General features: G+C 37.0%; 1 protein-coding gene across 3 annotated transcripts in view; it reads right to left on the reverse strand.

Moving 5' to 3' along the window:
* The window catches only part of LOC587143 (unconventional myosin-XVI), a 116,557-nt gene that overhangs the window by 82,140 nt on the left and 12,576 nt on the right, over nt 1-21,841 (reverse strand). For all 3 annotated transcript variants that reach the window (XM_030982114.1, XM_030982115.1, XM_030982113.1), the window contains exons 2-6: nt 19,606-19,794; nt 18,478-18,588; nt 7,390-7,460; nt 5,553-5,696; nt 2,048-2,156 (exon numbers count right to left, since the gene is read on the reverse strand). In XM_030982114.1, the coding sequence (XP_030837974.1) occupies nt 2,048-2,156; nt 5,553-5,696; nt 7,390-7,460; nt 18,478-18,588; nt 19,606-19,794 (624 nt within the window). The remainder of the gene's footprint in view (nt 1-2,047; nt 2,157-5,552; nt 5,697-7,389; nt 7,461-18,477; nt 18,589-19,605; nt 19,795-21,841) is intronic.

The following is a 21,841-nucleotide window of genomic DNA, read 5'->3' on the forward strand; positions in this document are numbered from 1 at the left end:
TTTAGTTTGAAAGATTAGGGGGGAAGGAGTGTGAATGGTATGGGTGTAGGTTGGGGGTCTATGAGATGCAGAGGGGTGAAGGGAGGGGCTATAATGAGTTCAGGGCCCTGTTGCATAAAACTTACCATTGATGGTAACTTTGCCATCAATGGCAACTACCATGGTAACAGGGCTCAACAGCCAATCAAAATCAAGGTTTCCATGGTAGTTACCATTGATGGCAAAGTTACCATCAATGGTAAGTTTTGTGCAACGGGGCACTGAACTGAAAATAATCAGGCATGTTCTTCATTAATGCATACTTTTCTTACAAACTAATTCTTTCATGAAACAGGAAGAAGCTGCGTCTTAGCTATTGGGCAAACTGCTTATCTCCATCTTCCGGTGATCCTTGCTTGGATGTCTTTGTTCTCATCAAGCGGGAAATTGTTCATCTCTCAGGACATAAATGTCAAGGAAAATACAGTCCTCCAGCGAAAATGCAATCCATGATAATCACGCACAGATGAATAAATCATTTAAAAATTGAAGGCTTACAGAGCCATCAAAATTTCAAATTTAAAGGGTAAAACTTTATTTCTTTAGAATTTATACTGGAATGACTGCACTTTTGACAATTATGTACATCTTTCATTTAAAGGGAGACATATGCAATTTGCTCTGAAAGTATAGTAAAGAATAATGAGGTAAAAAAAATGTAATGCTTATATATATCATTTTTTACACGTAAAGGGTCAATAATACCTTAAAAATTGGCTCAGATATTCTTGCAATTTTGATGAATCACCCATTCATTTGAGAGAAAAAAATTAATTGGCTGAAGTAAAAAACACACAGCAATTTCAATCATTTTTCTTTCCAGTCATTAGAAGCTTCCCTAGACAAAGGCTAGACAGATTATCTTCATCCTTTAAGACAGCCCATTGTCTGAAATGACTCAAGACCAAGAATAGTGTACGTGTGGTTGAAGTTACGGCAGTCGTTGGTGGGTGTGTGTGACAGCTTTGACAGAATCAGTTACGGCGCGCCTTGAATCTTCCTCTGTCTTGTTTAGATCAGGTGAGCCTCATTAATTTCTTTGTTTCTTAAAGGTTCTATCAAGGGTAAATTCTTAGTAGTAGTAGGTAAGAATCAGGGCAGCGCCAGGAGCATCAGGACATGCGGACATGTGCGCTATATAAGAAGCCACCATAATTATTATTATTATTAATAAGGACAGAATCAGTTACGGCGCCCCTTAACTTTTCCTGCATCTAATTTTGATCAGATGAGTCTCATCAGTTTCTTTGTTTCTTAGAGGTTCTATCAAGGGCAAATTCTTAGTAGTGGCCAATAAGGACAGAATCAGTAACGGCACCCCTTATTAAACGATCCCTCCATCTTATTTTGATCAGGTGAGTCTCATTAGTTTCTTTGTTTCTTAGAGGTTCTATCAAGGGCAAATTCTTAGTAGGACTGATCTCAAATTATTCACTAGGCTCGTGAAGAAGAAAAAAGCAGTGGATGCAGGTTCAAGTCCCACTGGTTTCAAGATTTTTTCTGACTTGTTGTTCAATACAGATCGATCAATCGATCTTATTTACTGGGTGTAAGCCACAAATATGTTTAAATAAGAAAAAAGATGTTCACCAGTGACAGTTTCAATTATCTATGGCTCAGGTACCTTCCTCAGATGTAAGATCTAGAGGATAAGTCTTGGACTGTGAACGGCAAGGTTTGGGGTTCAACTCCCTGCTGCAGCACTAAAGCCTTTGCCAACATATTGATCTACATATATGCTACACTCCACCAAAGTGTAGTACCTGGTCTAGTTTTTTTCCTTGAATGCACCAAGCACCACGGTTGCCTGAGCTAGAGACATTTATCATGATGTGATGTAAAGCTACGGTCACAAATCTCCCCATTTTTCCATGGTCTTCCCGAATTTCCGTAGTACTTCGTAATGGCATTTGTGACCGAGGCTTAAGCAATATACAAAAACAGAATATTACTATCACATGTAGACCAAATTTCTTCTGATCCTACTGAATATGTTCAAGACTCTTACCATTGTCTTTCATATGAGTTTCAATCACCATCTTTGTTTCTGAGCCAGCAGGTGCTTGGTCCGACGGGACGTTGCCATCGACGTCGATCACGGTCGGGTCTGCTCCATTCTACAGCATAAAACAACAACAAGAACAAATTAGAGGGCGCTACAGTGGTTGGTGCTGTGGCCATGAAATAAAAAGTGCCTTGATTCGAAAACATGTTATATATTCCATGCATTGTTGTTGTTGTTGTTATTGTTATTATTATTATTACTATTGGTATTATTATTATTATTATTATCATTATTATTGTCATTATCATTATTGTTAGTATATTTTTTTATTGATATTATCATCATTATTATTATTATTATTATCATTATCATCAATTTCATTATAACTAATATCCTTAATTTCTAGTGCTCTTTGAGTGTGACTTGTTTTCTTTGTTATCTGTTGCTGTCAATAGAAACATGACCAGGTTCCTTCCAGATAAATGTCTCCTAGTTGGTCCAATTCAAATAAAAAGGGAGGTCCAATCCAACCAAGATCCAAGTAGTAAACAAGTACATACATCACTCTCACATCAAGCAATTATCCAACACGAGAGTTGAAAGAGGATGTATCTTGACTGTGTTACACCATGGACCTACATGGTTACACATGCACATCATCCAACAAACACATTTTAAGTACAAGAATTGTGTGGCAGCATCTATAAAAAAGGGTTTCGTTTAAGACAAACACATAAAGTACTTACCACTTATTAATCAATAATCCCTCAAATAAGTACAGAAATTAAATCCCATAGATGATCAATGTACAAATACATAAAACATTTACAGACAAGTTTTGCCGCTTAAACATCAGACATCAAACATCCAATAACATAGTCTGAGCAGCCGTCATGTAATAGGCATGGGTATGAAAGTGATGAAATATTATGACGAGTGTAAAGTGCCGTCCTCTCTAAACTGCATCAATCGACAGCCATAACGAGATAATCTCATTCAGGGCATGGGAACAGGTCCGCCAGCTTGTTCTAATTTCATCATCATAAGCTAGGTTCCCACGGTACCGTCGTAATCATAAAATTGAAGTTTGCAAAACCTCAAAGTTTGCAAAGTTATATAAACAACGATCCACGAACGATGAGGGTTCACACTGAACCGTTATAACGAGCATCCAAATTTAACTACAAGCTGGTGTAACCTCAAAGTTAGTTGTGTCCTCATGGCACATAACTTTGAGTTATCTTAAAGTGTCGTAAGCACAGGTGCGTCGGACAGTCCCTAATTACAAGATATCTTTGAAAGTTTATAATTTTGACCTAACTTCAAGTTTAACGGAGTGTCGTGTGAACCTCACTGATGAGAAAAAGAAAAAGAAGTTATCTTAAGTTTTGTAGTCATGAGTACATCCAACAGTCCCAAACTAAAAGATAACTTCAAAGTTTATAATTACGACCTAACTTCAAGTTAACGGAGTGTCGTGTAAACCTCACTAATGAGAAAAAGGAAGTGATGATGAGCTAATGACATAAAGAAAAAAGAGAAAAGGAAGATTTGCAAGAGGGCGATGATTTGGCAAATTTCATCTTCAATTAGGTCTTTAGTTATGATAGGTTTAATACTAAAGAGTCCTAAGTGTATGTACACAATGTCATTACCTCTGTTACTGTTATTAAAATAAAAAGACAAAAACTTTCTTTTTATAGCTATATCACAGTCTGAGAATCGTTTATTTTGATATTTTCAAAAAGTATTTGCAAAACTTGTCCTTAAAAGTTTCGAAGAAAGAGCAATGTTTTGATTGATGGTAAGTTTAATAGTGAGCGTAAGTCTATGGCTCATCGGGTATTGATCAATCATAACTCTTATGATACACGACCAAGTCCTTATAGATGTTGTCGTCATTGTTTTTAAAGGTGTGTAAATCATGTATTCTAAGTAACAGATGAAAAAGGAGATAATAGATTAGAAAGAAATAATGAAACAAGAAACAAATTTAATCAGGAATTGAAAAGAAAAGGGGAAGGGAAAAGAGGGAGAGACAGAGGGAAAGAAAGGGAGGGAAGGAGGGAGGGAGGTAGGGAGAGAAAGAGAGAAAGAGAGAGAGAGAGAGAGAGAGATGAAGAGAGAGATGGGGAGAGAGAGAGATGGGGAGAGAGAGAAAGAGAAGAGACAGACAGAGAGAGAGAGAACAAAAGAGAAGAGACACAGAGAGAGAGAGAAACAGATAATTGCAGGAACCAGTAAATTACTCATGCCCTAGCAACTAATGAGTTTGTGACACAGTAAATGATGTAACAAGCAAACCCTAGCTGTCTGTCTTTACAATGCAGTTAGCTACTCTGCCTGCTACTAAATTTGATAACGATCAAGGAATGCTGATGCAACTTTAAAGATCTAAATAAAACATCTTAATTAATGAAAAGGACAATTACAGGAAACAATCAAATACCAAGAACTCCAAAACAATACCAAGAGTCTATTCAGAAATAGAATTTAAGGCACCTACTATTGACAGTACTCCCAGGTAAAGGCCTACAAGCGCGATGTTGTTTGATAAACACAAATATCTCCTCATATGCAAGCTCTTTCTCTGCTTTTAATTTTCTAGATATATTTCACATGGTATAGCAACAAGACAGACACATAACAGAACCATTCATTTACATGTATATGAATATTTATTGACTTTTAAAAAGTTATTATCGTAGAAAAAAATCAGCCCAGTGGTCTGAAAAGAACGAGATTCGACTAACAAGATTTCTCACAAATGTTAGAACATCAACACATGAATTTGTTTGAGCTTGGAATGGTGTATGTTTTGCTATTTCTGTCATAGTAGTTAGAAATATGATGAAGTGTTTGGAGAGTTTCCAATTATCTCATACTCCCCTTCATTATTGTAATACTTGGATCATCAGAACAAATACCATATCTTCTAGATGAAAGGTTATTGAAGATTAGGCAGTAAGCTTAAGATCCCCAGTGACAAATTATTCTGATCTTTCATGCGCATCATGAGAAGCAAGACCCTCATACAGTCATGTAATTACCCTTTGGTGTTTATTGGTAAAGGTCTTCTTCGTTTCTGATTACAATGAGATAATGAAAATTGAAGAATGGCAATTATAACAGACATTCCGCAGCTTTTTTTCAAGCACTTGTCACAGTAAATCAAAAGAATGAACAGTAAGCCAAAATATGAAAATGAAAATTGTATTCCAACAATTGCTAACAAATAAGAAAGGAAAGAAGAAGAAAAAAAGAAAAAATTAATTGATTTTTAAATGCTTAAAGAATTATCTCCATTGATCCTTATATCTAAGTCCCTTGGGGATCATTGAAACCTGTTGTTCCCCTGGTTGGTTACTTACTTACTTAAATCCACAAGCTTCCTTAACAGTCAGGTAAAAGAACCAACATTTTCCTGCAGCAGTTTTGTTTTCTTCTTTTGAAGTAACTTATCATGTTACATCTGGGTCTTTACCAAGACTAAAAATGTTAGACTTACATTCAAGAGGAGTTGTACGATCTCAGTTGAGTCACACGCACAGGCGGAGTGGAGAGGGCTCCAAAGGTCTTCGTCCTTTCGGTTCACGTCGGCTCCCCTCTGAACGAGAATCTCAGCGACCGAGAGGTTGTCATCCATACAACACTAAAGGGCGACAAACAAAAGAGAGGAATCGTGGATGGAAAATAGGCAGAAAAGTAATATCGACGTACTATAGATGATTAATTGGCCGTTTGGAGCCAGAAGGGTGCTATACTTTAATACAAAGTTACCGCACCCTCTCTTTTCAGATGCAATATAAATTCATACCTTTTTGTCTAAAGATTAATTTTGTTTTATTGCTTTGTTGTATCTCATCATGTAAATATAGAACATTTGTGAGGGAAGATTTGAGCAAAGATTCCATTGCAATAATTGCCAATTTGCAATTTAACAAAACAAAAACACACAAAAAGGGGTTTAGAAATTTTCCACCTCGTCTTAACGCTTTCTTACTTGAAACACTAATGCGCATATTTCTGTTCTATTGTCGATTACAATGATTGATGCATAAGCTTAAGTGGATCAAAATATTACATTACACTTGTAAATCATTTTCTGCCCACAAGGAGACTGTTACTGCCATTGCATTAAATAGCTCTTACAGCCTTCTTGTAGGTAGCACTCAAAATCTTTCTCCAGAATAAACCTTATTTCTGCTCTGCTGTGTTTGCTTCAGGAAATGAGACCTCAAAATTTAAATTTAAACCTACTTGTGATGATTATCAAGCAACCATTCTCCCTACGCTGCTACACCTAATAATGGATCTTGCTCAAAGAAGAAAAAAAGCAAACAACAATCATCAAATGTGACTGAATATTTCTTTTGAAATGGATTCATTACCACCCACGTTCCACCATGGAATTTTTCTCTTGAAATTTTCACTCTGGACACCTTGAGACTGCATTACCATGGTAATCAGTTTGGTTGCCATGGTGATAAGGATGGAATAAAGGCACTCGCTTGAATACCCACACTATCGCATGCTGCAACAAAAAGCACTTCCATAATGTACAGTGAAGAAGAAAAATTGAATTAATAGCCAAACGTGAACTGGAAGGTGGAAATGTCAACGGATATAAATTTTGAATCTAATTTAAAATGATCCTTCTGAATTTCACTTTTTTTCTCAGTCTCTCTTAGCTACTTCATAACTCCTCATTTTACCTCTCCTTAACTCTGTATATAAGTATTCTTATGTCTTTATTAGGTAAAGCTTCAAATAAAAAATAACAAACTATATATTCCTTTCTTAACTAAGTCCCTACCTTTCGAAGATAAAAAGCAAATATCATTGCATTATGAATACATCAATCATATACTTTTTTAGAAATATATTAGAACATTAAAGGTATTCAAATATTCTTCCCCCACCCCCTCCTATATTCTCATTCTCTTTCTTGTATAAAAATTGACTTTGAATTTGTATGTAAAATCAACACCCCCTCTCTTTTCTTTCTTCCTGAACAATCTCCCCCTCCCCCTCTCTCTCCCTCCCTCCCTCAAACCCTCCCTCCCCCAAACCCTCCTCTGTACATGCCCTTTACCTACCCTTTCCCCTTTCTCTGACTTGAACCTTTTTCTGTTTTGTTTCTTTTTCATCTAAGATTTCTTGTTTGATTATCTCTATATTCTATTCTCTACTTCCTCTCCTTCTTTATGCTTAGCAACTATAAGGCCTTTTCTCATATTGCTCTCTATCTCTCTCCCCCCCCCCCCCCCCCCCCCGCTCGTATTCTTCATCAATATCTCAAACAGACTTTATATATATATTTTTTTTTTAAAGTTGAGTAATACCTGATGAAGAACTGTGACTCCGCTCTCTGATTTTGTATTGGGGTCGCCATTCTGATCCAATAGAGTTAGCACTGTAATGAAAAAAGAAACAAATATTGAAGGTTAATACAAGCATCCATTCTGATCCAATTGAGTATACCGTCATAAAAAGAGAAACAAAACATTGAAGGTTAACCTATTGTCTACTTCAACCGGGTAGTCCCTGTGTTAAGTCAATGGGAATGAGAGAATTCAGGAGTCAACAGGTTTATACGATCATAAATGGATGTGTGGCATCATACCTGCATTATCACTGTCAGGAATGCAGTGTAAAATGTTGTTAATGAAATGAGGGCCCGGCCCCCCCACTCAGGTTTCGAAATGACCGCATACATGTTGCCAAAATGTCCGGTAAAGGGGTACTTTTCGTGCGACAAAGTCCGGCCCGAGAATTGTAAAAAAGGGGTGTATTTGACTTTTCACCAGGAGATTTCTTTAAAAAGTGGGTGTTTTTTTTCTCTCATCTCTTTGGACTCCTGAGAAATTATTCCGAGTTTAGGGGGGTACATTGAGCATTTTTCCTGATTTAGGGGGGTCTCCAAGGCAGGAAAAGCCCGCGAAAAGCTCGCGAAAGGGGGGTTCGGAAATGTTGGCAGTCCTCAGATAGGGGGTGCTTTCAAAAAGAGGTAATGAGCATATGCGTACCCTAAATAACACTGAGTGGGCGGGCCGGGAATGAGGGAGAGGGGCTGTTGTTGAATTGTTGGTTGTATTTCTGGCATCCAGTCACATTTGACTATTTAGACCTAGTTTAATCAGTCAAGGTAGTTGAGTCGTAATAGTTCCTAGCTTGAAAACTCTGTGCACCTGTGCTTTGCTGGTCTTCTACTGGGGATGACTGGGGATGTATCGTCCCAACCAATGTACCCTACCATGTACATTGAGCAAGCTTATCAATCCTTCGGATGTAGGCCCCTCTAAGAGAGGGATAGGGAGGGTGGGCACTTAATTATATAATATTCACATAATTTGTTTTTCTTTCAAATGTGGACATTTTAATAAGTTTGTAGTTCTTACTCATATAAGGGAGGGAAATAACTAATAATGATCTATTTGTAAATGATGCTTAGGTTTTATCATGCAAAATCATTATAAGAGAAATTCAAATTGATTTTGTTTGTTTGTAACCTGAGTATATAAAAGAAGGGAACCAAACTGAAATAATCCATTATCATTTAATCATTCTATACATGCGAGGCAAGTTTACCAACAAACCAAACCATCAATATAATCTTTCATTCAAACAATTAAAACTGTTTAATATACAAACACAAAAACTGCAATGCATTAGTCAATAAATAATTCAATCAATCAATCAATCAATCAATCTGCCAATCAACCAATATTCGCTCCAATTCACCAGCACCATATACAGATTCATTAGACACACATTAGTGATTCCAAAGGGGAAAAGTTCAACAGAACATATATTCAACCCATTATAAAATCTCCTTCTCTTTCTCTTTCTCTTTCTTTACTTGAATTACTTCTCGTCCACCTCCCGACTTACCAACTGAGGTAGAATGTTCCTTAGACTCTACTGAACAGTCCACTGTGATGTGGTGTGAATTGTTCTTACTCGTTGTCTTGCAGGAGCAATTCATGGTTGCTCAAAGCACACAAACTAGAGTCTGGTGAAGGAGACTAGCTCTCAAAGCATCCCCTCCAAAAGTTATATCAAGCTTTTTAATCCATTGACATCATAAGCACGTCTTTTTGTTCAGAAAGTTTTAAAAAAATATCTGCTGGTATCAGGAGTTTTAGTTATTTGTCGAACCACACTTCAAGGCATGTTGAACGATAGTTCCTCGAAACAAGGAAAAATGTTTTCCTTTTCTTTTATTCTTCTTCTAATGAATGTGCGTTTCCACTGATAGGATGCTTGCTCCATTCAACACACAAGCTCATTCATAATCCATGCCTATAATGTCTGTGTCCAATTCAAGTTGAAGTTTATTCAAAGTACAATCCTGTAGTCACTTTCATCTGTGAAGAAAAGAATCATTAATATCTCTATGAAACACACACTGCGAATAAGATGTCAATCTTAGAAATCTGTTCCTAGCAAATAAAAAAAGCAGAGTTTAGTATCAGTTTCAATGGATAAAGCAGTGTTTAAAAACAGGTGGTCTTTGCAAATAGGTGACTGCTAAGATCTTCTAAGATCTTCTAAGATCTTGAGAACAAAATCTGATCCACTCCCATCTTCTTGCTTTGTCCTTACAATCTCCAAACCAACTTCATCACATATAGATTTCAAGTCATATCCAAAGAAGACAGATCAACTGATGTCTTCAATATCGGAGGTTGTCGAGCAACGCAATGCCGAAGTAATTTTCTCCTCAGAGCGCCTTCCAAAGAGCTCGAGATTCTGTATCATATTCTCTGAATGAAACAAAGCATGAAATTATACAATGATTCGCTGGAAGTAACCTCGCTGATATTCCCCATAGCATCGTCATATGACTGGTATAATGATCATCATGACTCTACCAATGTGGGTTGCATAATGAGCACTACAGACTACTTCCCGCTATCTTGACTACTGCTACAGGGCTCAACTCTCTCAGGAATTGATGGAAATTAAAATTTCAAGTAGGGAAATCACTTCTATCATTATTACCCTAATATTGCAAAACAGATCTCTTCTGATGTGATGAACATTAATATACCGGTATATGAATTACAGTATATATATATTTTCAATGTTCATATCTAAAAAAATCATAGCTTTTCTTTGTCTTAAAGTTTAAAAATATATTGAGTTGGTGTTTTCAAACGGTCATATCTTACAGGTAGCCTACATTGAGTCTTTCTTATCTTAAATCTGAATTACATTAAAATGAAATATAACCGAAGACTTTATACAAAAAATACAGGTAGTTTTATATTGGTTATATAGATACCGGTACACGAGACAACTTAATGAAAACTTATTTCTAAAATATCTTTAAATAGTTATACAGTATATTTCTTTGTACATTTTGGTGAACAAAAGTAATTTTGAATATTGCATGATAATTTTTCCATTTCACTCATGGCTAAAAACTAAATTCACTTAGTGGCAATACCGGTATTCCGGTCCTGCTTTTAGGGGGTCACAGGTAAAGTGTGAATTCAACCTTTTGATAATAACAGGTTGTCAAGGTAACTAACAATGCCTAAAATGTAGTGTTTAGAAATCAAACTCGAAGAGAGCTGCTAATAATGATTCTGAATTTCAGAAAAAAAACTCCAGGAAAAAGCTACATAGTAGCAGACGAGAGGGCCCAATTCTTAATAAAAAATAATATTAACGATAAAGCACTAACGATTGATTGAGAGTATGCAAGGGCGAAGTACTTTCAAATAATAAATTTGTCTTTTTATATACAGCAGTTGATATCAGTGCAAAGTGCATTTTACAGATTAAATTTAATCCCAGCTCCATAATAAATCATTCACCAAAAGAAATTACAGCAACTGGATCATGAGACGAATGTAGACAGAAATGTAGCCACCATGTGGGGAATTGAACCCACAATCTTTTCACTGAAATACAAGTGCACAATCCGCAGGACCAGTAGGATACACGTCTGTAAGATACCACTAGATCAACTGGAGTATATCAAATTAGAGCATCTGCGATCAGAAAGTAAGTAGTAGCAGGCAGAGGTCACAAAATCACAGTGATGTCATCGATCGACCACCTGTAGAGCAACAGTATTTTAAATGTCAGATACAAAATAACAAGGCTAAGAGAAAAATATCAGCCAAAATGTTAGAATTGCAGATAGCAGCCAAAATGTTAGAATCACTGCTGCAATGATCCATCCCCTCAATGACGACAAAGTCACACTAGATGTGAGAAATAGTAATAAAAGCGCACTCGAGAGAAATTGTAATATGAAAGGAAGAAATGTCAGAGGAGTATGACTGAGGAAGCAGAGTGCTTAGCACGACCAATTAGAAACATCAACAATAGGGTTTATTCTTAGAGGAAGATGCTATATGATCCAAAGTATTATGACAAGGTTCGCTAGTAGTCTTGATAAACAGACCCATATTGAGGATTTCATAACGCATAAGAATTATATACGATACTAACTTATGGAACACTATTGTACCTGAAGAATTTTGATGATGCACTGAATGCCAAGATTTCACAATATTGTTAGACATTATATGCCTTGATTAATAATTTATTTTCCTGTAAGTTCTGTGAAAAGGGCTGTCTTTAAAAAGAAATGTATTAGTCTCAATTACTAGACTATAAAGGGTATGTGAATGGAGTCTGAATAAGTCAGCAATGAAAGTCTATTTCCTACACGATGTCAAGCCATGGACAAATGAGACTGATAAATGATTTTTGAGTCGCCATATTCTGATGAAACAAACAATGTGCAATGCAACCTATTGAGTTCTTAGAGACTTAATAATAAAATTCATTTGAATTGAAAGTGATGATGATGATGATGATGATGATAATAATAAAAGTTATAGTAATGATAGTAATAATGATGATGATTAAGACGATAATGATCATGATGATAATAATGACGATGATGATATGATAATTATAATGATGATGATGATAATGATGATCTGAAGTTCATACAGGGTAAACTCTGGACTTTAACAATCTTACAAAGACCTATTTAGCCTGACGAGGAACAAATATTTATACCGTTATCCATCTTTTACATTTTACCAGAAGGGAAGAACCGGTGAACCTGTGAAAAGAGCATGGGATCTGGAATTTGATGGCATAAGAGGGAAAGGAAGAGCAAATATTTCAAAGAAAATAAGAAAGCAGTAAGGTTGGTATAAATGAGGATGATGCTTAAGACAAAAAGAAGTGGAGGGAGGGAGTGTCATCATGGCGCAAAAGCAACTATCCCCTCTTATGAGGGAAAATGCTGACTTACTAGAGGATGATGATGAATGAATTTACGCCCACTAAATGATTATATGCATAAATCAATTTATTTGCTCGATATCAGCACAGAAGTTGATGATTCAGCAAAAATGAATTGGGGAAAATACTAATAATAACATTTCCATAAGATAGAAGAAGAGCATGGGAGAGATATTGAATCGGGGAGAGATATTGAATCGGGGAGAGAAGGAAAAGAAAGCAATCACAAGGAGGACAGTCAAGACTGCACAGGTGGAGTGTATACTACAACAATTGTGAAAGAAGACAGATTATGGGAAACGTTTAATAACGGCTGGACAAAAGTCAGACGTTTGGATATTAAAGGAGGATACAGCCAAAATAGATTCTAAAAATAGCCAAGAGATAATGAAGATGGACACTGAATATGACTGTATAAAGCAAAGCAAATCCAAATATCAATAGAAGTATTATCAAAGATGACAATTATGTTTTCATTACCATTAAATGTTGGTACATAATGCAGAAGAAGATTTATGAAATGTTAGACAGAATGGAAAATTAATAGAAAGAAGAGGGGAAAAGTCATAAGCAGAAGGAAAGAACAGAGAAAGCTGACGATTTAGAAGTTGTAAAAGCAGAAAAATAATAGTGAAAGTATGAACAGAAAATAGTAGAGATTAAAATAAAATAGTGGTAGCGGGTTACTGGTCTAATTATGCCGTTAAATCAAGATGAATAGGACAGGTTTGCTGAGATGACATGGTGATGAAACAAGATCGATGCATCAACCCCCGCAGACACGCTGTAAATTACATCATCCATCTAGAAAAGTAAAAACCCATCCAGGAAGGAAAGGAAAAACAGCTGTAGAAATGCCAAGACACCATACCCCGAAGCAGGTACAACATACATAAATGGTTCTGCAAGCAAACTAGAAAAGCCTTTGGATGGAATAGATGTATTTCCATGACGGCCTGATATATTCAGAAGTTGAAATTGATACTACGTGTCTGCAAGAATGGTCTCTAGACATATACTTCTCAGAAATGTCTAGACTGTTTTATACATTACCAATTAACTGTCTTTAAAAGTCAAAACTTATCCAGGGAGGAAGGGAAAAAACAGCTTTAAATACCATATTCTCAAGCAGGTAGAGACACCAAAATACTTTGCAAGAAAGCAGAATAATTAATAGATCCACAAACTGATCCATTTGTTGAATTATGTATTAAATGGAAAACTTAAGCAAGCATATAGACTCTGAATGCCCCATGCATTCCTCCACATAATAAAATGAAAGCTATTTCATCTTTCTACTAAAAAATCATCCAACATCTCCTTCCTCCCCCCCCCCCCCCAATGTATGACTGCATAGTTCACTTATACTTCTTCTTTTTTCATATTAAAACTTCAGAAAGAAAAATCAGTGTTTGGCACCTCTCTGGAAATAATTTCAATTTGTTACATCATGAACAATTTAACAATTTATATGAACCATGCCAGAAGATTAAAGATAACATAAACAGAAAAAGATGTAGACATTCTTCTCAAAACTTTTGAATTGAGGAACTTTGTTTTTCAGGTTTTAGAAGAATGGCATACAGTATTAATTATTCCTTAAATTGAGATTCTCCTCAAGAGATGCTAAAATATACACTTTCTAGTGCATTATAAATCCATATCTTCTTTTTTCATTTTCAGTATACAAGCAATTAATATTTCATTATACTATTAAATTGTTCTACAGATATATCTTCTATAAGCAATCCAAATATAATCCATCACTTTTACAAACCTTAGGAAACCAAAAAAACCTCATGAATACAATTACTGATTGAAGATTCAAATGTAATTAAAAGATCAACAAAAGCTGTTTTTAAAGAATCCATTTTCAAATGTGCTTTGTTCCATTCCGGCAGAAAAAAATCCCCAGGCAAACACTACCTGTCAAATCAACAATACACATAATAATACAAGTAATTCCAATATATCCACAGAAGATTGAGTCATCAATCATGAATTTTAAACGTGATCCATTCCTAGCACAGGATTCCAATATTTACTCTGTATCCAATCATGTAGGGTCAATGCTCGAGATAAAAATCCAAAACGGCTGGGATCACTTTGCAGGAAAGGTGACAAGTCCGCGGATCAAACACACACACAAACAAACTTCCATTCGGTGATGCACCAAGCTGCACGACCACTCCTAAGAAAGACGAAGACCAGGTGGGGGAGCCAGATAGACTTTACTATATGATAATTAGCGATATTATAACAGAAACACTATTTTTAGGTAATCCTCGCTGCATGGAGCAAGTTCCAATGCCCCAGTAGGAGGCATGTTCCGAATGCTTGGGCTTTCTTCGCTTGCTTTCTCGAGAGGAAAGGAAGAAAATTGGTGTAGCCATCGGGGGAAACGGCTCTTTCCTGATGCCTTGCGAGGGGTGGTGTAGGGACTAGTCATTAATGAAACATGAACGAGCAGATGAAGAGTGATGATTTGGGGGTCAGGAAAAACATCCAGAAATGACATTATTTCACTTATTAACGTCTTAAAGACAGAGGAGAACATCCAGAGATGATATTATTTCATTTATTTACATCTTAAAGATAGAGGAAAACCTCGAAAATGACATTATTTCACTATTTTCACAGTGAATGACAGACAAAGAATGAATGCATAGATATTTCCTTTATTCCATCAGATCTTATTTATCAATCACAATATCTTTATTCCTAACAGAGCCACGTAACTACAAACATGTATCACTCAAAGTTTCATGAAACAAGTTTTTCTTATTTTTGATAAGTCTTTTTTTATCATATAATTTGTCTGTTTAGGCCAGAAGGGTTTCAACACTAGATATTGAAGTGTGTGAATTTACATCTTTTAGGCTTTGAATAGACGATATTTTTATTTAAATTATGTTCCATTATACATCAATAAAATAAGAAGTATTCATACATCTAATTTGAGTGTCAAGAAGAATTCTTTGCAAAAAGCAAATCAAAAAGAGAGATGAAAAGAAAAGAAAAAAAAGTTAGGTGGTATAAACCACCTAAAGCACTTAAAGTATAAAAAGTAATTGTCATCAATCTACGTGATTGAGTATCCACAGAGTGCCCTAGACAGATCAATTATGGCAAGACGCTGTCAGTGGATTTTTCCTTTAATAGATAGCTAATTTCCTCTCGTTAATAGCTCCTTAACAAATCCTGTGAGTGATTCACTCAAACATGGCACATACTAATCACTTTTCTCCTAACATCATATTTCTTCTGTCAGGAGTTAACTGTCACTAAGTATATGATGTGAGGATAGCGTCATCGTGGGGGAGGGGGCAAAGGGAGGAGTGAGGATTAGCACGATTACAACATTTAGTAAATGAAAGGATAGCCTTGCTTCTAGGTGGAATAAGTATTTTGATATGACTTTGACTGTGTCTGGTGCATGAAGACTTTTTCTTTAAAAATACTGAAAATAGCAGCCAGAGATCTGAATTCATTATGTTTACAATAAAAGCACATGAAACACATAGCAATGTTAAAACGATTATTACATCAACATTGAAGATAAATTAAGATATATTATACAAAATCAGAACTCTCTTTTTCAATCTATTTAGCGCTCTTTTAGAGCTTCCTAGAACTACATAAATTGCGCTCTGGTCCTGTGTATTTTAAACTGGAAACAAGAAAGAAGATAGAAGATAAAATCAATAGACTGGAAGAGACAGAGAGAGAGAGAGACAGAGAGAGAGAGAAAGAGAGAGAGAAAGAGAGACAGACAGACAGACAGACAGAGAGAGAGAGAGAGAGAGAGAGGGAAAGAGAAAGAGGGAGGAGAGACAGAGGCAGTAATGAAAAAGAAATAGCTCAATGATAATTGTCTACTTGTAGCCACGGTCAAGATATCTTTAATCTTTGCGCAAGTACGGTTGCTATGGAAACAGTGAGAGGACAAGAGATGAGTGAAAAAGTGTATTTCTTGCAGTACATCAAGCTGCAGATGAGAAGAACAGAGTTCGTTGTGACATTTTCTAGTCATCCTCGGGCCCAACCTCTTTGTTATACGTACTTGTAGTCTACATGTTCAGACTCTGTATTCACACACACATGTAAATTTCCATAAAGCCTTGAGCTTAGCCTAATATTGTCAGTGTCTGGCTGTGTGAACTGTGCAGCTACATGTCTAGAACCTTGGCGTGCAGTCTACTTGTTTTTACAGTTCAGACCCTTTAAGAATTATGACTGGCAAGGGTTTCTACCTGCAAACATCAATGAAGTGATATCCCCCCCCCCCTCTCTCTCTCTCTCTCTCTCTCTCTCTCTCTCTCTCTCACAAAGAAGAAAAAGAAGACGAAGAAGAAGATAAAGAAGAAATAGAAGAAGATAAAGAAGAAGAAGTAGTAGAAGAGAGAGTAGATAAGGAAGAAGAAGAAGAAGCAGAATAAGAAGAAGAATGAGAAGAAGGAGAAGAAGGAGAAGAAGGAGAAGGAGGAGAAGGAGGAGGAAGAGGTAAACAAACACCACCAGCAACAACACTAACAACTAAAACAGCAATAGAATGTCTTTCTTACCCCCGTGATAAAGGCGACGCAACTGCTTCAAAATCCATGCCATTTTATCCCACCAAAGAATAAACGTTCCAAAAAAGGTCTACATTCATGAATTATCCATCTGCTAATCCAATGTTCAAAGTTTGAATATGTCGAATGATGTGAAGAAGTTTTGTAGCACTAAATAATTAAGGTGGCCTGGTCTTGCTGTTTTAAAAATCCATATTTCGTAGCAAACATCCATTCACAATATCTCTGTTTCAGACTGTATTCAGAAATCTCTGGGAGTTTAATGACATCACATCGAGACACCCTCTTTCTTGTCTTGATAAGAAAAATATATGGAGTACAGTTTATGTAGACCAGTCTGAGGTGTATAACACACAAGTTAATCACAAATCACATTTACAGTGTATGATATCAGATTTCTATGTCTGGGCACAGCGTCCTAAACCGGCTACTGGTGTAAATCCAAAGATTCTGTAAAGTGTTCCTTTCCAGTGTCGGAACCATGTTTATAAAGATTTTTAAAAAGAAAGTTGGTAAATCTCGACTCCGGTAGCAAAAAAAAATTGATGGGAGAGAGGGTTTTTCAGAGTAAAGCGCTATTGTGGTTCATAATGCGTATAAAGGAATTTCTCAAACAATCAAAACAATGGGTTATCAGTGATTTGTGATATTTTGGATGATAATTTTTTTTTTTTTTATAATGTTGCCACAAGACGGATTTGTGATTGATCCATTCTTGTTGGGCAATAGACCGAAACTTTATATCTGATTATGACTCTCTCATCCACAGAAAAAAAAATGGGGGGAATTCTCTGCCTTTCATCGCAAAGAACATTTCCTCATCAACTACCTGGTAATGTTTGAAAAGACATGCTGTGGTTACTGATATTTCAGCGTTCCCTTTTGAGACATATGCCTCTTTCAAAGTGCTTCAATCGGGTGTCACACTGTTGAAAATACCGCAAGAATTTCTTGATCTAAAGTGAAACCACAGATTTCCATGCTTTCCCTTTCGTTCTCCGGCGAAATTGCTGTGGCGAGCCCCGGCAGGAAGTGAAGAAAATGAATTTTCATAAAGCCTTGAGCTTAGCCTAATGTTGTCAGTGTCTAGCTGTGTGAACTGTGCGGCTACATGTCTGGAACCTTGTCTTGTAGTCTACATGTTCTTACAGCTCAGACCCTCTAAGAAGTATGACTGGCAAGGGTTTCTTCCTGGGAACATCACTGAAGTGATACCGCCCCTCTCTCTCTCTCTCTCTCTCTCTCTCTCTCTTTCTCTTTGTCAACCACCACTACCATCATTGCAACTACCATAACAACCATTACTATCACAACAACTTTAACCACCACGACTACCACCATAATTCACCACTATACCACCATCATCACTACCATCACCACCACCACCAATATCACCACCACCAATATCACCGCCACCACCACCAACATCACCCCTACCACCACCACATCATCATCATTGCCGCCACCACAACTGCCACTACCGTCACCACCTTCTCAACCACTAAGAACATCACTCCCATTCGCTCAGCATCAAACAACATCAACCTCACTACAGAAGTCATCTTGGCATCCACTAACCTTCTTTATCGTCAAACCTAGCAACGGCATCCCTCAGTTTGTTGGCGATGTCAAAGTTCACCATCGCCCCTTTAGAGTTCGGTGTCTGGCGTCTCCCAGACAGTCTCCGACCTGTGAAGAACAAAATAACAATCCATGCTAATTATTCTCAGAATCATCAGTGGTACAGAGATCAAATTGGAAATATATATGATAAAGCAGTTTTTCAGGTGTACATTGTGTTAGGAATTCCTCAAGAGCTCCTTTGTTCAAAATTGGGGGGGGATTTATTGTTGTTTCTTTGTGTGTGTTCTTTCGTTTGTTTGTTGTTTTTGTTGATTTGACTTTGGGTTGTTCTTTGTTCAGTTGTTGTGTATTCTCAGGATATTACATAATTTCTCTGCTGGACTGTGAGCACTTGCATTATGCAGCATTGGCACATAATAAGTACTCAACAACAATTATCAATTTTACCACTGTTATCTAGTTAGTGCTTGGGGCATAATATATGAGTTTGATGACCTTCTTTTCTTTTGTGTGATATCATGTTTTTAAATACACTTATGATTGAACCACAGAGAATGGTAAGAGCAGAGAACAATATTCAAACAACAATCCCAATTTTCTCTGAATTCCCCTGTTTTTCATCTTAAATATCCCGAACAATTCAGCCATTCTTGGTATTTTATGACTCAGAAATGTTTTACACACCTTTTAAAAAATGTATTTAAGTTAGTTCAGATTTCAGAGTCACAGGAAATTCCTATAACTTGTTCCCTCACTCCTCAAGGGTGAGATGTCAGAATACAAGTATTCCGTGAAGTTAAAGCAAGAGCATGCTCTTGTGGCAAATCATTTACAGCCTTCATATTTCTGTTGCCATGGTATATTTCATGCAATGAACACATACACACACACACACTTTGAGAGGAGTAAGCACGTGAAAGTATTCTTGCTCTCTGTCACACACTCAGAAGGAACTCTAGCAAGTGCATGCAGTGCATGCAGTGCAAGCTGACAGTCCATAGAACTTTCAGGGGCTATTCCTGACGCATATAATGCCCTCATTCCATTTAAACCTAATTTATCTTTCTCCGAAGAGTTCCTTTGAAGATTAATTACTAGAAGAAAACATTATCAAGTACTCACCTTTTTCATGATCTGTTCTCTCTTGCTCATAGTACCTCTTGAGCTGCTCTTGACGCAGCTTCTTGCAGACTCGGAGTCTCTGGGTGCGAGGGAGATGGTCTAAGGATCCCGGCCCGGATCCAGAGATGGCACCCTGCAGGGTAGCGGCCTCATAGATAGGCTCCGATTGGGCCTGCTGCCGCTTAAGAACTGAGAAAGAGAAGATAAAATACTTACATGAAAACAATGACACTAACGTTTCTGAGATTCAGATTTATTTTCAGAAATAATATTCATGTATGTAATGTAACATTGAAAATCAAATAACTGTACATGGTCTTTGACTGGGTCTGCATGCTGCTGCTTTAGAGTGAGAGAGAGAGAAGAAAATATAAGAGATTCATTGCAGAACAATGATACAGTATTGAAATATATTTATTTGATCAGTATTCATTTAAAAGATTATATTCATGAGCACAGTATAACAATGTTGTCAATCAACTATACCTCAATCACACAAAAAAAAACATGGACCCTACCATAATATATATGTCTGTTTGGTCTATTATCAGCCTAGTATTGGTATGACTGAGGTATTAAGTTCACCTGTTGGCTCTGACAGGAACAGCTACCACTTACAGTAAGAACCATGGAGAGAAGGAAAGATATTCAGAATCAGAAGAAAAACAACAACAACAACATCAAGAAAAAGAAGAAGGGGGAGAAGAAGAGAAAGAGGAAGAATAAGAAGGTGAAGAAGGAGAAGAAGAAGGAGAAGAAGAAGAAGGAGAAGAAGAAGGAGAAGAAGAAGGAGAAGAAGATGGAGAAGGAGAGGAGAAGAAGAAGAAGGTGAAGAAGAAGGAGAAGAAGAAGGAGAAGAAGAAGGAGAAGATGGAGAAGGAGAAGGAGAAGAAGAAGAAGGAGAAGAAGAAGAAGAAGAAGAAGAAGAAGAGAAGAAGAAGAAGAGAAGAAGGAGAAGAAGAAGTAGAAGAAGGAGGAGGAGGAGGTGAACAACAGCAGCAGCAAACACCATCACCACCCTCATCAGCTACAACAACATATATAATGTCTTTCTTACCGCTGTGATAACTGCGACTCAACCGCTTAAAACTCATATCTTCTAAAAAATGTATCACACTTTACAGCTTACAAGTAGTCACACAATGCATGCCAGTATATCCTACGAATTATAACCGTTCCAAAAGAGGTCTTCATTAATGCATTATCCATCTGCTTATCCAATGTCAAAAGTTTACATATGTCAAATGATGTGTTTTGTACCACTAAATAACACAGGTGACCTGGTCTTGCTGTGTTAAAAATCCATATTTACTAGCAGACATCCAGTCACAATATCTCTGTTTCAGACTATATTCGGAAATCTCTGGGAGATTATGATGTCACATCAAGAAGTCTGAAGTGTAAAACACACAACTTAATCATATTTATCAGATTTCCATGTCCGGGCTCAACGTCCAAAACCGGCTATACTTGCGTAAAACCAAAGATTCTGTATTGTGTTCCTACACGTGTCGCAACAATATTTGTAAGCTGTTAGCACCAGTGGCGGATCCAGGGGGGGGGCCCGGGGGGCCCGGGCCCCCCCCTTGAGAAAAAAATCATGTAAAATCACGTGATTTTTACCTTTTTTGGGGTTGGGCCCCCCCCCCTGGCGCTCAAGGGGGGGGTGCAAATTGAAATTTTTTTGAGGATCAAAAAAAAAAAAATGAGCTCACCCCCCCCCCCCCCCCCCCCCACTGAGCGAATTTTTGGCCGGCGCGTTTTTCAAATTTTCGGGAGCAAAAAAAAAAAAAAAAAAAAAAAAAAATTGTGCTCTGTACCCCCCCCCCCCCCCCCCCCCCCCCCCACTGAGCGACTTTTCGGCCGGCGCGATTTTCAAATTTTCGGGAGCAAAAAAAAAAAAAAAGTTGGGCCCCCTCCCCTAAGAAATCCTGGATCCGCGCCTGGTTAGCACCAAAGGCTAAAGACTCTGACAAGCACTATGCTCCATTATAAAAGAGAATTGGTACAATTTGAGTCAGGTAGCATTAAAAAATTACAATTACAATTTGAGTGCGGTAGCATTAAAAAAATTAATTCTATGCGAGAGGGTTTCCAAAGTGAAATGAAAACACTCATATTCTTAATTTGTTTTACGGTAATCATTATGCTGATGGTGTTACAAAGGAAATTGATTTTTGAAAACATATAAGGGTCTTAGTATGCAAGAGGGTTTTCAAAGTGAAACACTAATGTG

Source organism: Strongylocentrotus purpuratus, unplaced genomic scaffold (assembly GCF_000002235.5).
Source record: "Strongylocentrotus purpuratus isolate Spur 01 unplaced genomic scaffold, Spur_5.0 spur5_scaffold_12, whole genome shotgun sequence".
Classification (NCBI taxonomy): domain Eukaryota; kingdom Metazoa; phylum Echinodermata; class Echinoidea; order Camarodonta; family Strongylocentrotidae; genus Strongylocentrotus; species Strongylocentrotus purpuratus.